This window comes from Malaclemys terrapin, chromosome 6 (assembly GCF_027887155.1).
Source record: "Malaclemys terrapin pileata isolate rMalTer1 chromosome 6, rMalTer1.hap1, whole genome shotgun sequence".
Taxonomy (NCBI): domain Eukaryota; kingdom Metazoa; phylum Chordata; order Testudines; family Emydidae; genus Malaclemys; species Malaclemys terrapin.
The window spans coordinates 3,836,695-3,855,029 of NC_071510.1; the positions used below are offsets into that span (position 1 = coordinate 3,836,695).

Sequence of the window (18,335 nt, forward strand, 5' to 3'; positions counted from 1 at the left end):
AGTTTGAGTTAAAGACACAGCAAATAAAATACTCTGTGGGCTCTAAGGCACCCCTGTAGTCTTGCTATGACAGGTCTGTTATCTTGGGATACTTTATACAAAGAATGAGGAATGAAGCACTGATTACAGAATACCTGAGGTATTGTCAAAGTAATGTACATGGAAATCAATGTGCAATCTGTAAAGTAAAAATCAATGTGACAATTCAAGATCACCAAGTACACTCAACACATTATGCCACAGCAGGAGCAGTGATTCTAGCTCCACTTATGAAAGGCACATGCAGCAAAAGGTGTGTTAAACAATGGGGGGAAATGAAAAGCTTTTCCTAATAGTCAGAGATATGCATAAAGCCCACTTCACAGTGCCTGGGAAAACAAAATCCAGACTTCCCCTTCAACAGTCAATAAAATGTTTAGAAAAATCTGAGTGTAGGTGGAAGATCACACTTGAACTAGTCTACCAAGATGATTAAAATCCATGATCTACTATGCTCAGAAGATAGGTTTTTTTTGAAGCTGGATATTTTCCCTATAGCAACCAGTTAGTTTCCTCATCTTGTATGTGCGAGGTGTGAAGGAGCAGTAATTTAGAAAACATGTAGGAAACTGATGTGTGTACTTCTGCAGCCTTGTTACACAGGGCACGTACTTATTTTTCCTACTTACAAGCTTTTTTGAAAGACCATGGAAGTAAGTCTAAACTGAAAGTTCAGTCACTGCCCTTTACACCCTATACTTGAAGACAAACTTAAGATATGAATGCATGTATGTTATCAACTATCCATTTCCAAAATTAATACCCCTTAACTTCAGTAGATTCACATACTTCCACTACCTTTTTATGCAAATATATTTTTACAGTTTCACTACATTAAAAAACCTCATATTATGCCCTGTTAACAAACAGAAGTAATATAATTTACAAAAAGATTAATAGTAAACCCTTAACCAAAAACTTGTAAATATACAGAAATACAATTAAAAAGATAAATCACATCTTTACAAGAGAACTCAAGTTTAGCAACGCCACAACTCCCCTCCTCCCCCCAAAATACTTGAATTTTACAATGGGCCAGGCCATTAGATTACTTACATACTTGGAAACACTGTGCTGATACAAAGAATCTAGCACAGCTCTAACAGGAGCTGTGCCAGCACCACCATTCAAGAGGGTTGCAAATGTGCCCAATCAAATCAAGTGGTCGAGTAGCCGCCAATAAAATCCACTTGCCAAAGCAGTCTCAGGGTAGTCAGACATTCTTCCTATGTCAACTCATAATGAAGCTGCAGCTAGTACGTTACCTTTGCTGACACTGTACCTAACAATAGCACCCAAGATGCTATGCAATACCATTTATACTTTTACTTTGCACAAATTTAAAAAGCAGATCCGCAAGATGTTAGCGCAAAGAAATCATAATCTAAGAAAAAATCTGAAGTGCTTAAGGCAATTCCTCATCTCCATATTCTATTTACAAAAAACGGAGACTTAGCAGCAAAAATCCAGCACTTGTGCATTAACTACTGTAGAGTAACTTCAAACTTTAAGGGCAAAATAACCCATACATTATTCTTTAGAACAGCTATATCTTTCATATCAAAATAAGCCTCGTGCAGCATAAGTCACAGTACTAAATACTTCAGCTTGTTTCAAACTAAGATACCATAATAGTTTGGGGGGGGGATGAGGGGGGAGAAGGGGAGATTTCAATTGTCTACATCTTGTAGATAATCAAGTGTGCCTTGCAGGTTTCCTTACAATTTGCTAAAATATGTTCGAGTAAATTATGTATCTGCATTCAATTTTTGGGTTTGACTCAATGGTTACTGTTTTTTCCCCCTCATGTGTTTACTTTGTGTAAAAGTAAGTGTATGCTACAAGTTAAGGAAAACTTAGCAGGAACTGTAGCTAACTATCCCATATTGAAAAGTTAGAGCTGGACAGATAGGAACAGAAACTAACCTTTATTACCATCAATTTAAGAGTCTCAAAATAGAAACAAAGCTTACACCTCCCTTCGAAATCACAATTTTGAGCCCCATCCTGCATGCCTCACTCCCTCAATTCACTGGACATTCATGAATGCTCATGTTGCTGCATTAAGGACCTGATTCTCCAAAAATGAAGGTAATTAGGATGATGGCTTTACTAAGACAACATGGACTGTCCCAGAGTAGGACGATAAGCTGATTCAGATGTTATTGAGCTCATTTAGCACAAAACCATTCACCAATCATTTGGCGTTGTTTTCAGTTTTGTACATTTAAATTGGACAAGAAATGCAGCAAAGGAGAGAAAACATACTGGAAGCGGTTTTCTTCCTCTCTCCCCACAAAAAAGATTTGTATAACCATATTATAAAGCCTGAAAAATAAGCCATGAGAAAATGTTCAATTCAGATATGGAACTGAATACCAAAAAAGGTAATCAGCTTATCCTCAGTTTCTTAAAAAGGAGTAGCAAATGCTGTGCAACACCACTGGAGATCATGGGCCAAATTCAACTATGTATAAAACAGATTAAATACATCTGATTTTGCCTGTGATCTCCAAAGTTGTAGAGTGAAGAAATCTCATGCAACTTTCCTTCAAGAGGAAGACCTGAAGTGCTCCTAAACTTAGATGAAGGTCTCTGTTTCCAGGGACTGAATGTGCAGAGTGCAAATCGTCCCCTCCCCATATCCCCCAGTTCAACTCCCAAGAAGGGAGGCATTTCACCACAGCCACCAGCATTATGCTTGTAGAAAAGTCTTAGTGTGACTGTGCACCATAAGAGACCTTTAATTATAGAACTAAAATCGGTCACAATATTGTCCATCATCTGCAGGTCATTTTGTGGGACCCCTGACTAGAATAGGAAGGGAAATTGATTAAAAGTGGCTAAGAGATTTAACACTAGTACAAAACTTTGAGACTTTAATACTAAAATGTTTTCTCTTAGCTCTCTCCATTAATATGAATAATTTTGCTACTATATGCAAAGGTTTGCTGCTAAGGATATTCTCTCGCTAGTCACTAGATATTCTCTACAAGATCTCCAATTAGCAACTGGTTGCCTCAATAGGGAGAAGTACATGGAGAGCAGACATCCATATGAAATTGCTGTGGGAGGGGTCTGAATCTGTTCCATTTATAAAACAAAATCCCTTATACTGAAGAGCGATTCTATTATTTGTTAAAAACTGAGTGCAGCATATGTCTCTCCCAGAGCAGTATAAGAACCATAAACAGACTTTGTAAAGATTGCTAATCTAGATTGCTTTTTATAAAGGAGTACAAACCATTAAAGTAAGAGGAGGAGGAGGAGGGCTGGTGCAGTGGTCTAGTAACAGTTTCAGGGGAGAAATCCAGGGCTGGAAAAAGTAGACACAGTCAGTCCCATTAAAGGGGTGAGAGGAGGAAACTCAGCATTGTTTAGTGACCACCTTTAGTCAGCACAACCAGAATTATTTCATTCTGGAGGTCGCAGTCAGTAAGGAAAGAGTTGCTTGGGGAGTCTTTCAGATGGGACAGTGCATTTAAAAAGGTAAGAGCTTGAGGGGGTTCAGAATTTAAAAAATTCAGAGCTTTCAAAAGATATAAAGTGGTCCTATCCATTTAAATTATGCTCTTATATTTTTAAGCTCCTAGTAGCTTTCCAGTTTTGCAATCTCATTCCATTTAGACAACGTTTTGCTAGTGAGTAGTTCTTACTATTCACCATTTACTTATGTTAGAAGTGATACAGGTGGGGTTCAGCAGTAAGTGATGTGCTGCCCAGTCTAACTTTAGAGATATTCATATGCCTTGCTTTTTTGAAAGGAGCAAGAGTGCATATAGTAGATGAAGTATGATAAACTGATCTGCTACATTTAATGTGCATGAATACTATGTAATTTAGTGAAATTAGTGGTACTATTTCTTCATTAAAATGAATGTAATGTCATAAGTGCAACATAGCCCACCACTCATTCTATCTACTAAGCTTTATCTTAGCTGCATTCTTGAAGTCTTAAAACACCTCCTCACCACCACCATCTTTGCATGTTTACACACTTCAAACTCATTAGAAAACTTTAAGTTATATAAATCTGGTTGAAACAGGACAAAAATCTTATTTAAACTGCATATTAAAAACAAGACACTTAAATATAGAAAGCATGGAAGCACTTTAAAGCCTACCCGTACTCCAAGCTGAGTGCTTAAAAAAGTAATCGAATATAGCTGAAAGCTTATTAAGGGTAACATTGGGGAAAGTGCGCTATTATGCATATCTCCCCAATAATCTAAGTAGAGGGCTCACACAGTAAAGATCGGGAATGCTCTGAAAACATTGGTGTAAAATTGATGTGAAGTCTTCATTTTCACTAAAGTGATGCAGGATTACTGAGCTCGTGTTCTAACTATGAATAGCCTATAAAAGTATACTCAGCACTGTGCCCATTTAGACAACTAAAGACCACCACGAAATGATGCACTATTTATTCAACTAATACCAGAGGGTAGCCAACCTGTGTCAAAATCACATTAGCTACTCTAGGAGAACATCTCAAGTCTCAAACTTGCATCATGCCATATCTGTATGTGGAAATTTGAGGGACTGGTTTCTTCAGAGGGTCACATATTTAAAGCTTCCATTTAGGACCTCAAAACGGACTCCTTTTCAGGATGAGGAAACAAGGAGTGAAAAAGTGAGTAGTAGTAAGTGCTTTTCAAACTAAGATCATACCTGCCATGTGCAGTTATACTGAAATGATCAAGTATCTAATACAATCAAATTCAGTCTAATATACAAGCGCATAGCTACAGCTCCTGACTTCCCCATCCAAAACATCAAAAAAAAGTCAGACTCGCTTTCTATCTGGCTCTCTGGATTCACAGTACATTTCTGCTAATGCTTCAGCCCAGAACCTTTGCACTATTGGTGCCCAGGCCTTAAAGCAGCAGTGGGTAGCAAAGCCAGTTAATCCATTGCTCACAAGCTCCTGTGAATAGCAGCTGCACAGAAAAACCCACTCAGAAACAGGAGTATAGCATCTAAAGAGACATTATTGGGTAACATTGGTTAGGCTGCTAGCTGAACCACTCAATCCATTTTCACTCTTCTGGAGCGTTTTCACAGCACTCGGCACCTGCAGTCCAGTAGTCAATGCAAGTCCGCCACACCAGACCTAGAAGATAAACCATTACACAAAGCTACAATGAGTCAATGTTTCAAAGCCAGTAAAATCCATTTCCTCCCTCCACACACATTTTCAAATGCAAAATTAAAGATGAACTTTACATCCTAAAACTACAGTTGTCCCTTTCAAGAGACACCCACTTCCTACTCTTCAGTCAATGTACTGGATGGGGAATTCTACTCAAAATAACCTTCAAGTGTCTATGAGAGGCACTGCCTAGTACACAGTGATGTCTTGATGTAGATTGTCAGAGGGGACGGAGAGTTAAAGCATAAAAATCAAAAAGGATTTCCTTCAGGGATTTAAGGAAAGACGACCCAGTAAGTGGGATAAAATACAACATGGTTTTACCAAAGGTAGATTGTACCAGACCAACCAGATCTCTAAGATATTGATTTTTCAGACAAACGAAATTCAGTAGATCTACTCTACCTGGATTTCAATAAGGTATTTGACAGAGTTTCATGTGGGAGAAGATGGGGATTGATACGAGAATTGAAAGGTGGGTATGGAACAGGTTAAAGAATCATGACAACAGGTGATACAGAAAGGTGACCTGTCAGACTGGGGGAAGGTTACTAGCAATGTTCTTCAGGGATCTGTTTTGGGACCAATCTTATTTAACATTTTCATTAATGACCTTGACACGAAGTGGATGAGCGCTAATAAAAAGTTTGCCCATGCGATCTTAATTTTGCCCCTTTGTGCATCCACCCTGTGTACTGAATAATGCAGAGGCCCTAAAAGAAAAAGGGATAATACACCTCTACCGTGATAGAACATGGTAAAGCAGCGGGGAGCCCTGGGCCCTTTAAAACGCCGCCCGAGCCCCGCTGCTTTACCACATTATATCTGAATTCATGTGGAGCCCCAGGCCCTTTAAATCCCCGCCCCAGCAGCTGGGCTTGGGCTGTGATTTAAAGGGCCCGGGGCTCCCTGTAGCAGCTGGAGCACCAGGCCCTTTAAATCACCACTGGGGAAGCTGGTCCAGTCTGGCACGCCGAACTGCTCTTGCCCGTACGCCGTACCTGATCGTACCTCTGGATAGAACGCAGTGAGATTTTTTTGGCTCCCAAGGACCACATTATATCAGGGTAGAGGTATATATTGAGAGACTGTGCATATGCATTATGATATGAAGGGGAAGAATTTAAGGATGCCTGTGCAACCTCACTTCTGTTATTTCTTACCTTGAGTGTTTGACTGCAACTTAAATCTTTTTGTAATGCCCTTCTTTTAAAAAAAAATTTATATAAAGGAGTGAACAAGTGTTAGTGTGCAACTAACTCCCCTTCCTAGCCCCCCACAAAATCCCACAACACATTCTGAGCAGGGTTTGAATCTTCAATATTGCATCACAGATAGCAATCCTGTCCTGTAGCTCAAGAGGTAGGAATCCCAGAGGAAGGGTTGACCAAAGTCCAGGTGCTTGATGCAGGAAGCCCAGACAAGTCCAGCTGTGTCCCTTTACATGATGCGAGTTGGAACTGCTGCCCTATGTGGTTCCCCCAGCCTGTCTCCTCTCCCACTACTGCTCAGGGATGCTCAGCCAGTCTCCTCTCCGACTACTGCTACTCTGCCAGCTCCTAGAAGTGTGCTCTGCTGCCCAAACTAGATACCTAGCATGCTGGGTTATTTTGGCAGGCAAGAAGGGAAACTGATTTAAGCTTTTGTTGAGATATAAACTTAAGACTTCCCCTGCTGCACAATGAAGGGCTACCACAAACAAAAGAGGAGAGCTTCTCAAAGAAAATGCTCACAAGAATCCCATATGCCAAGTGTTAGGCAACCAAAACAGAGGTCAACACATATCAGTGCTAAAAATAGAAGTAAAGTTAATTGGGTACTGACCATGAAACCTGGTAGTAGTGGTTGGGTAAATTTTGTTTTGAAGGTGTATAACAATTGCTTTGAACTTGCATTATAAAATGAGAGCTGACCTGAAAGAGAAAAGCAGGTTTTAAAAATTGCTAACATCAAGTTTCATATATATACACAAGAAGATATAAATCCAAAACTGGTCTGAACAATGAAGGACCAGAGCCCCAGAAGAGGATACAAAGTGACAGGTACCACTCAGGCAGTCAGCATACTGCAAATGTCAGCAAGAAATTTGTTACTCTTCATTCCTGGAATTTGGAGCAGTATGATATGGGTTTTATATGTGTAGTTCATAAGTTCTTATACCTGCTATTGTCAGGCGTTGCTTCGAGAAGTTGGTACTTGATCAAAAAGCCATCTCTTATGAAGTTAAAGCAATTTCAATTAGTGCCATATAGTCCACTTCCTTATTTCAGCAAACAATCAAATACTACCTTCTTTACAGAGCTTTGTGTTAGCCTGGTTACCTTATTGCATAGAAAAGGTCACCACCACCTGTGAGTGGCCAAAGAGTACAGTACAGATCTAAGAACAGCAGCTGTCCAAAATATCTGTGGCAGCATTGCAAAGTAAGGGCTGAGAAGGCAATGCAAGTCAGTTCACAGAACTTGCAACAAAAAAGAAAGCCCAGGAAGCCTCTAAGTTTAGTTTTATTCTAGTGGCAGTTTCCATAGTACTTGTTGTCTAGACAGTATTTTAAAAAAAGTTTTATTTTATTCCTCTTTCCATTTGAGAAATAGCTAAAGTCATCTTTTGGTTAATCCAAGTTCATCAGGATATCTGAAAATGGGACAACTACTGGAAGACAGTGGTTTAATGGTAATATGTTGTAAATCACTGCTTTTCTGTTCATAACCCTTCAAGTACTTATTTATCAAGTAGGTTGTGAGAGGTAGGACAAGGTGTATGTCTATTTCTTAGTTCCATATTTGCTGAATGTTTTCACCATTTTTCAGAAGTCTCCCCTCACACATTATATCCAGACTTTTTAAAATCTGTGATACAGAAAAGTGTCCAGTGTTCATAACTCTGGTTTTCAAATGGAGCCAAGTAATTTGACAGTTATGTACAGTACCTTCGCGTCTCTCTCAATATGGTCTCCCTCCTCACCATGAAAAGGCAGATTAGTGTTGCTCCTAGGTTGAATCCTAATATATTTCCACAACATTTACAGTATTACATACTTCTGCAATTTGGTAGTACCCAGCCATTACTAAATTTCAATCTATGAAGTCCACAATAATATAAAGTTACCTCCATCAAAGTCACAGTACACTCCTATTCTGTCCGGAACAGTCATATCTAGGGCTTTGGCTTTATTATTGTGCTTTGCAGCAAAGGTGGTTTGTAGCCAGTTGTTGACATGGATACACCAGCTTGTGTTAGTCTTTCCCAGTTGATCAAATTTTCCCAGATTTTTATACGCTACTCCCACACTGTAGGATTTGCAGTCCTTCTGGGCTCTCACCTCCCAGTAGTGCTGTCCACTTTCAATAGCAGTGTCTCCTGTAACAGATCACAGATGTAGGGGTTTTTTTTGGTTTTATATACTTCCCACTGGGCAAAACAATGAAGCATACTCAAGAAATAATTGCTAGGTAAAGACTTAGATGTTGTAGACAGTGAGCCTTGTGGAAACAGACCAAAATCCAATAAATTTAAGACTATTAGAAACCTTGTGTATATTCATCACATTCAGTTAAGGTGGAACAGAGGCTTTTTCTGGTCTCTACCGAAGATAGGTAATTTAACAGAATGCTGTATTTAACAAAAAAAGTGCACCTTGATGCTATCACAGTTGGCACATTAGAAAATGTCATTAAGCAGAAGTATTTTAGCTATCTTTTGGATAACCTTACAATAAAAGACTACTTCTCAAATGCTAGTATTTCCTGCATACATAAGTATCTTCAGTCCCTGAATGAGCACAAGGACCTCTGCACAGATCTAAAGGAGAATCTAGAGTACAGATCCCCCAGCCTGGGAAGTCATTGTCAGAAAAACCTTGGGATTACAAGCTACAAATTCTCTCCTGATGGAAACCCAGATCTACAGTAACTCCTCACTTACTGTCCTCCCGCTTAACGTTGTTTCGAAGTTATGTTGCTGCTCCGTTAGGGAACATACTCGTTTAAAGTTGTGCAATGCACCTTTATAACGTCGTTTGGCTGACTTTACAAGGGAGCATTGCACGAGTTCCTCTTCTCCGCCTCCTCCCCCTCCCTGCGCTTCCCTCCAGCCGGCTTTGAAAGGGAAAGCACCGCTTCTCTCCGGCCGCTGGCTGCGCGGCTGCCCCTGCTCCTCCCGAGTCCTCCGGCCCATGCTCGCAGGACCGCATTCCGAAAGGGGCCCTGCAGCCCCTGCGTTCCAGGTGGCCCTGCCTGCGGGGAGGAGGGGGGGCAGCTCCCAGAATCACGGTCAGGGGGGCGGTGCCGTGCTGCACAGAACCACCTGCACATTCCCTTCACCAAACAGGAGCTGCCCCTCCAGCCTGTCCCAGCCTCCTCCCGCATCCCCACCCTGAGCGCCCTCCCACACCTTAACTCCCTCCCAGACCCTGCACCCCCAGCCCTGAGCCCCTGAGGTAAGCCAGGGGCACCTCCCCACCACAATACAGTACTGTACAGTATATAATGCCTTTTGTCTGCCCCAAAAATGTTTTCCTTGGAATCTAACCCCCCGCATTTACATTAAATCTAATGGGAAAAACTGGATTTAACATTGTTCCACTTAAAGTTGCATTTTTCAGGAACATAACTACGTTAAGTGAGGAGTTAGTGTTGAGCAAGGGTAGATACAGTAAGTAAGCATTAAAGCAAAAAATTCACCCTACCCAACACTGTGTATGATTCACCAGTAAAGCGATCTCTGCTGCCCCTTATCGATGGTGACCTCGAACTAACAGAAGTCCTCTTTGGAGATGGTGTGCCACTTCTATAAAACAAGAAACAAAATAATTTGCACGCCAGTATGGGGACGTTTATAGACCAGTCAAATAATCGACAGGAAGTTTTATTTCTCTTGCAGGATACAGATTAGTTTATGTGAGTCATGCCTGAAGTGTTAAGTGCTTGTGTTACAATTTCAAGTGGCATGCTGGACCAGCCATTAGCTGCACTATAAACTCTTCTATATAGAAATGAGCTAATGATCATGCACAAGGAGGGCTGACTGAGAGGAAAGAAAATGAAAAGCAAACAAAAAAAAGATTTAATGAAAATGAGGTAGTGAAGAGGAAAGCCAGGAGCAGCTGAGCAAGTGAATGAGAGGCGAATAAAATCAAAGTTTAGAATTTAAATGAGTCATTTGTCATTCAAATTATATGCAAGAGGTAAATAAGTTTTCCCCAATTTCTTGTAGAAACCTAAAAAGTTTTGATTGCCATTTTCCAACATCAAAATTTGTAAGTAACTAATCAACATGGCACGTCACTTTTTATTGATATTCAGGTGTATAGTGAAGCATGAGAAAGTGTTGACGTTCATCACAACACAGCCTGGAACGTCATTGCAATTGTTAAAGCTGCTTGCAGAAAAAAGTAGCAGGTCTATATCCCCATTATTAAATCCTATGGGCACTTTATTATATTTTTAGAGAAGTTTAAGAATCCAAGAGGCAAACATTGCTACAGTAACACTGAAGAGAATCTTTTAAAGGAGATATTAAAGATCTAAAAAAGCATTTTACTATACAACGTAATGGGCCTGATGCTAGTATTTCTGTAAATACTAAACACAAGTTGGTGAGCTGAATTTCAATAGATGACAGAGGTGGAAAAAGCTAGCTGAGATTCAGCAGCTCAATAAATTCTTTTAATGCATTTAAACCAACTACTTATAAAGCAATGTTCTTCCACTCAAGAATGATGATCAGACCAAAAAATGCAAGGGAGTAGATATGGTCTACTTCTTGTTACCATATTGGAGAAGCCGTTAAAGGTTGTTAAATATATTAACGAATGTACCCCTCGGACTTGTAGTGAGAAAGTACTCAGCAGTCCTATGAAATAGAACCTTTTAAAAAAAAAAAAAAAGTCCTCATAGGGCATTTTTCAGGTAAGACCAAGGAAGGCCTATGTTCTCTAATCAGACTTCAAAAGAAGAAAGTTCTCCGGAAAGAACAGGGCAGGGTCAAATTGTGTTTTGGTTTACAGCTTTTTATCCCTCTTTACTGAAGGAATCAGTTGGGTGGGAACCAATATTTTAGAAAGAATTTAGTTAGACTAAACATTTTACTGTTCTTTAGGTAAGCCCCACACCACAACAACTCTAGTAATTTAGGCCTAGACAGAACATTTGAGGTGGTTATCTCCACCTAAAGCAGTGGTTCCCAAACTGGGGTTTGTGAACCCCAGGGGAAGGGGGGGGGGGGGGGAGGTTCACCAAATGTTACAGGGGGCTCTCGGAAAAAAATTCCCTAATGGCGGACAGAGCTCTCCGTAGGGATCCCGGACAGCACGGGGATAGCAGCCTGGAGCCTTGGGGGCTTCCAAGAGCTAAGCAGATCAAAGCAAGCATTTCTATCACACTGAGGAGATGGAAAGGGAGGTGGATATTTTTTGCTGTTTTTAAAATTAAATAGGCAGTTAGTATTGTTTTTAAAGTTATTATGAAGAACAAATTTAAGCTTTGTTGTAACTTGCATTGTTTTCCTGGACTGCTCAAGACCTGAATGCTTGTGTAGGAGGAACTCTGAGTTGTCTTCTTAAATATCTTCCTGCTGTTTCACATCTGATACTCCTTGATGAAACATAGGAATCAGAGGTGCCAGTACGGGGAGAAGGGGGCGGCGGGGGGAGGGGCCTTAAAAAGCTTAAAATTTTTACCCTGGGAATTATTTCTAATCTATATTGAAAAGATAACATCCTTTTTAACTGTAACGTCACTGTGTAATATCAGCGTGATGGAATACTGTTTCTCGAGTGCATGCCTATAGTCAAGGTTCCAGCATTTAACTGTTCAGAGAGACAAATTACAGCATTTTGCAAGACAGATTAGTAGTGTTCTCAAATTGTGCTAAAATACTTGGTCATGTCTCCTGACCGGATTATAGTTTAGATACACCTTAAGAAGCAGACTTTAATTAGCCAGATTGTAGGATGTCATAGCAGCTCCTAAACTGCTTGCAAAAAGAGGAACAAGGTGGGTGGGATAGTCTTTTATTGGACCTACTTCTATTGGTGAAAGACAAGTTTTTGAGCTACAGACCTCTTCAGGCTTGTCTTTCACCCACAGAAGTTGGTCCAATAAAAATATTACCTCACCAGCCTTGTCCCTCTAATATCCTGAGAGCAACATGGCTACAATACTGCAAGAAGAGGGTATAAAATAGGATAACAGTACTTTAAAAGCAGTATGTAACAGTTTCAAAGGAAGCCGAATGAAACATTAAGGCTTATGATAAACAGGAATAAAAAAGTAGCAGTTTACTTACCGAAAGAAAAGGAAATAAGTGAAAGCATGAAAAACAGCAAAGCCAAGAATTAAAGCACATTTTCAGAGGGGAAAACAATATCCACTGCAACATTCCATCCTGCTCCATGTACGCCACTGCTGAGAAGCTATCTGCTTCTGTTTTCTATCAGAAGCAAGACCTTAGATTTTCCTTTTAGATGAATTTCCAGCAAGGTATGCAGAAAGTGACATGGTCATTTAGAGACTTATCATTTGACAAAAAAGGTAGCATACTAAAAGCAGACATTTTGCAAGTTGGGATTTTTCCTCCACTCAATTTAAAACAAGTTACTCCAAACATTGAAAACATGCTACTTCTTTATTTTTTTTTTTTTTTTGGGGGGGGGGGGGGGAAGAGTCTGTAAATGACCATTTCATCCAATGGTTTGACCTTCTCCACTTGACTCCAACAGCCTTTAACAGTTCACACAGTAACCTTTACTACCTTGGAGAAAGACAAGTAAATAAGGTAGTGTATTTTTAAACAATTAAGCTGTCCTTTTCACAAAAACTAGCAATCAGAGGAGTAAGTCTGGGATAAAATGGGCACAAGTTTGTTAGCATATCACTTGCTACTGGGCCTTCTTCAAATTTTATTCTAATGCAGTCTTGGAAAGACGGTCCAGAACAGAAGGTGGGGCAGTAGCTTCTCCCAAGCCACCAGCACTAAGAACCAGAAAGCTTGTCTAATAGCTTCTCCTGGAATGGAGCCTGCCTTACAAGCTAGACTGGGCAGGGTGATTGGCTCCTTTAGCAGCGAAAAATATCAAGAGAGTTGGCTAGAATTTTTCTATGCATTGAACATCTTATGTCCACGAAGGGAGCAGTGCACAGAAATCCAAGAAATAATGGAACAAGTAGTGGTCATCTCTAGAAGCAGCAGCAGAAAAAGAAGTTACTCTTTGGTATGCTTCCTGAAACTAAACGTTAAGGGCAATACACTCATCTCAGGAGCGGTTTTGGATAGATTTTATTGCTGCTGACCTCCCAGGCAGTCAAGTTTATAACATGTATGCATGATGAGAAGTATGGGGAGGGGGAGATACAGGAGAGAGTGGGCAATAGTGCATTTTTATTTTGATCCCATAACTAAACCGATGAAAAGGAAAAGATAAGCTGAGGAAGGAGAATGTCTAAAGAAATTCCACTCAGCAAAAGTTTCATTAGGTAAAGTCATGGGCAATACTCTGTTTCAAATACAAAAAAACACATTGAGCATCATTCTTCAGTTCACTGCCAGTTCTCTCCCCCCCTCCCCCCAAAAAAGTCAAAATTTTATCCTGGGTGAAAAAAAATATTTAATTTCTATTTCAACCAGGGGGGAAGAGAGGGATAGCTCAGTGGTTTGAGCATTGGCCTGCTAAACCCACGGTTGTGAGTTCAATCCTTGAGGGAGCCATTTAGGGAACTAGGGTAAAAATCTGTCTGAGATTGGTCATGCTTTGAGCAGGGGGTGGGACTAAATGACCTCCTGAGGTCCCTTCCAACCCTGATATTCTATGATTGTATGATTAAGGAAAATTTCAAAACTAAAAGTTGTTTTGAATATAAGTAAAACTTTTGAAAGTCTAACAGTGAATTGGTTAAATTTTTTTGGAATTTAGGATTTGACTGAAACAATTCAGCAAAACCATTTTACAAATTCGTAAAGTGATTTGGTCAACCCACATCTTCATTTTTCACCAAAACATGGTCAGATGAAACATTTCAGCCAACTCCAATTGTAAAAAATGTATTGCCTTTAAAAAAGGAAGAAGTATTGGTGTAAAAGAAAAAAACCTATACAGGTGTACCAGTACTTCCAATCAGGCAAGTCTGATCATCAGGATAGCCATGCAATTCAGACCACTAATTAATGTAGTCTAGCATTCAGTCTCTAAAGATGACCAGTAGCCTCAGAGGGGTGGGGGAAAGAAGAGAGAGAGGGCAAGAATCTATACATGCTAACTCATGGTTTACTCTATCGCATCTAATAGGTAGCAAACTATAGGTATGGCATACCATTTCGGGGCTGAAGGCATTAAGGGTTCAAGAGTGAGGGACAATGTACTGAATAGAGAAAAACAAACAAACAGTGATTCACCTTCTCATAACTGTTGCTCTTGCCCATTCCAATCAGGTGTGCGTGTGCCGCATGCACAACAGCCAGAAGATTTTCCCCCTAGCAGAATCCATAAGGTCAGCCTGGGTGCCCCCCGGAGTCGTGCCTTCATGGCACCCAATATAGGGCCCTGCCAACCCGATCCCCCCTCAGTTCCTTCCTATTCTGGCAGCGGGGTAGGAGGGTGGGTATTGGAATGGACATGAACACCACATCTCGAAGAACAGTTACGAGAAGGTGAGTAACTTTCTTCTTCGAGTGCTTGTTCATGTCCATTCTAATCAGATGACTCCCAAGCCTAAGTTCTGGAGACAGGGTTGGAGTGGTCTACTGATTGGAGCAGCACACTACCAAAGGCTGCATCATCTCTGGCTTGCTGGGTGATCGTATAATGCGCAACAAAAATACAAATGGAGGACCATGTTACCGCTCTGCATATTTCCTGGTTAGGAACGTGAGCCGGGAACACTGTTGTAGAGGCCTGTGCCCTGGTGGAGTGCACAGTAATCGGATGGGCAGCCACCCCTACCAAAATTATAGCACTCACGTATGCAGGATGCGATCCATGACAAAATCCGTTAAGAGACAGGAAGACTTTTCATTCTGTCTGCCAAAGCCATGACTAGTTGAATGGACTTTTGGAACGGCTTTGTTCTCTCAATGTAAAAGGCTAGCGCTCTGTGGACATCCAATGAGTGAAGACTCTGCTCCCTACTGCTCCAGTATGGCTTAGGATAGAATACTGGAAGGAATATGTCCTGGTTGATGTGAAATTGGGAGACAACCTTCGGGAGCAAAGCCAGGTGCAGCCTGAGTGGCACCTTGTCCTTATAGGACACAGCGTAAGAGGGCTCTGATGTTAAGGCCTTGAGCTTAGACACCCTCCTGGCTGTTATCACTACCAGAAACGCCACCTTGTATATGAGAGAGAGAGAGAGAGCGCGAGAGAGAGAGAGAGAGAGAGAGAGCGCACGAGCGAGCGAGCAGGGAGCACGTCGCCAATGGTTCAAAGGGTGGACACATCAGTTTAGAAAGGACCAGATTGAGGTCCCAACCTGGGATCAGTTGCCTGACCTGTAGATATAGCCTCTCAAGACTTTGCCAACCCTATGATCAGTCATTTTCTGAAAAGACCAACCTGCTGTCTGTACCTGGATGGAAGGCTGAAATGGTAACCAGGTGAACCCTTATTGATGACATGGATAGGCCCTGCTGCTTGAGACTGAGGAGGTAGTCCAACATAAGCGGTATAGTGGCAAGCGTCGGAGATAAATGATGCTGTGCCGCCCAGACTGAAACGCTCTTCCACTTGACAAGGTAGGTAGCCCTGGTAGAGGATTTCCTACTGCCGAGGACTTGTCTAACCCCATCCGAGCAGGCAAGCTCCACTGGGTTCAGCAATGAAGCTTCCATGCCGTGAGTGCAGCAACTAGAGGTTCGGGTGCTGAAGGCGGCCATGGTGACTGGGGCTTCCATAGACATGTCCAGGAGGAATGCGTACCAGCTCCAGCCTGACCCAACCAACGCCATCAATATTACCAAAGCTTGTTCCCTCTGTATCTTGAGGAGTAACTTGTGAACAAGCGGAATGGGTGGGAACTCGTATAGAAGAGTCTCCCCATGGGAAGAGGAAAGTGTCCACTACGGAGCCCGGACTGTGGTTCCATAAGGCGCAGAATTACTGATACTTCCTGTTGAGTTGCGTGGCAAAGAGGTCTATCCAGGGAAAGCCCCACCACTGGAAGATGAAGTTTGCAACACCTGGGTGTAGGGACCACTCATGGCTGTGGAACAATCTGATGGGGTACAGAACAAGTTGGCAGACTACCTCAAGGAGGTACGATGCTTGCAGGTGTATTGAATGCTCTACCCAGAAGTCTCACAGGGCTTCCTGGTACAGGGAGAGGAGTGTGCACTGCCCTGTTTGTCGATATAAAATATCGCCGTGGTGTTGTCTGTCATAACTGATACACATTTCCCTGTTGGGGGACTCCGAAAGTCTGGTATGCCAGGCGCACCGCTCTCAGCTCTCGGATATTGATGTGGAGAGCCAGTTCTGCCTGAGACTAGAGGCCTTGTGTCCTGAGGTCTCCTAAATGTGCTCCCTAGCCCAAGTCTGATGCGTTAGTCATCAACAAGAGAGGTGCCTGGGGGCTGGTGAAGCGGATCCCTGCACACACCATCTGTGGATCGAGCTACCACAGGAGGGAGTCAAGGACCAGGTGAGGCAGAGTCACTACCCTGAGCCTGGCATGTTGCACCACATAAGTGCATGCAGCCATGTGTCCTAGGAGTCTTAGACAATTCCGTGCTGTGGTGTTGGGAAACGGCTTGAGATGCTGAATGATGCTGCCCGTGGCCTGGAACATTGTTTCCGGTAGGTACGCCCTGGCCTGGGTCAAGTCCAGCACTGCCCCTATGAACTATCCTGCGAACAGGGGACACAATCTACTTCTCCACGTTCAGGAGAAGGCCCAGTTCGTCAAAGGTTGCAATGATGAATCCGACTTGCGCCTCCAATAGAGCCCTGGGTCAGTTTTTTTTTTTCCCCCCGTACTGCGATGACTGTTACTTACCTTTCTGTAACTGTTGTTCTTAGAGATGTGTTGCTCATATCTATTCCAGTTAGGTGTGCGCGCGCCGCGTTCACAGATGTCGGAAACTTTTACCCTAGCAGCTACCCATCGGGCCGGCTGGGGAGCCCCCTGGAGTGGTGCTGATATGGCGATCCATATAAGCCCCTGCCGGCCCGACCCCCCTTCAGTTCCTTCTTGCCGGCTACTCCCACAGAGAGGAAGGTGGGGGGGGGGGGGGAGAATGGAATAGATATGAGCAACACATCTCGAAAAACAGTTACAGAAAGGTAAGTAACCGTTTTTTCTTCGAGTGATTGCTCATATCAATTCCAGTTAGGTGACTCCCAAGCCTTACCTCGGAGGTGGGGTCGGAGTCAAGGAACCACAGATTGAAGGATCGCTCTACCAAAGGCTGCATCATCCCGAGAGTGCTGGACGATGGCATAGTGGGATGTGAAGGTATGAACCGAGGCCCATGTGGCAGCCCTGCAGATTTCCTGAAGAGGAACGTGTGCCAGAAAGGCAGCGGATGACACCTGAGCTCTCGTGGAGTGAGCTGTAACAGCAGGTGGGGGGACGTTTGCCAGGTTATAGCAAGCACAAATGCACCCGGTGATCCACGAAGATATTAGTTGAGAGGAAACCGGGGCGCCTTTCATCCACTCCACAATGGCAACAACTGGGTTGTTTTACGAAAGGGCTTTGTCCGGTCTGTATAGAAGGCGAGTGCCCTTCTAACGTCGAGAGAATGGAGGCATTTACGTATGTCAGCATGCGGTTTTGGGTAGAAAAATATCCTGGCTTACATGGAAGCGGGACACCACTTTTGGTGGGAAGGCCAGGTGAGGTCTTAGTTGGACTTTATGAAAGATGGTATAGGGCGGCTCACAGGTGAGAGTGCGTAGTTTGGAGACCCATTGAGCGGAAGTGATGGCCACTAGGAAGGCAACCTTCCAGGAGAGAGAGAGAGAGGAGGTGGCCAGTGGCTCTAAAGGAGGGCCCATAAGGCAGGAGAGGACCAAGTTGAGGTCCCAATCAGGCACTAGTGGCTTCATTGGAGAATAGATTTTCTCCAGGCCTTTGAAAAAAAAACGCTGCACGACCGAGTGTGCAGACACCGAACGCCCTGCCGCACCTGGATGGAATGCAGAAATGGCCGC

General features: G+C 42.5%; 1 protein-coding gene across 3 annotated transcripts in view; it reads right to left on the reverse strand.

Moving 5' to 3' along the window:
- Positions 1 to 505: 505 nt before the first annotated feature.
- The window catches only part of FSD1L (fibronectin type III and SPRY domain containing 1 like), a 75,275-nt gene continuing 57,445 nt past the window's right edge, over positions 506 to 18,335 (reverse strand). For all 3 annotated transcript variants that reach the window (XM_054031278.1, XM_054031276.1, XM_054031277.1), the window contains 4 exons: positions 9,879 to 9,979; positions 8,300 to 8,551; positions 7,016 to 7,104; positions 506 to 5,152 (listed from right to left, as the gene is read on the reverse strand). In XM_054031278.1, coding sequence (XP_053887253.1) covers positions 5,030 to 5,152; positions 7,016 to 7,104; positions 8,300 to 8,551; positions 9,879 to 9,979 — 565 coding nt within the window. In that variant the 3' untranslated portion in view covers positions 506 to 5,029. The remainder of the gene's footprint in view (positions 5,153 to 7,015; positions 7,105 to 8,299; positions 8,552 to 9,878; positions 9,980 to 18,335) is intronic.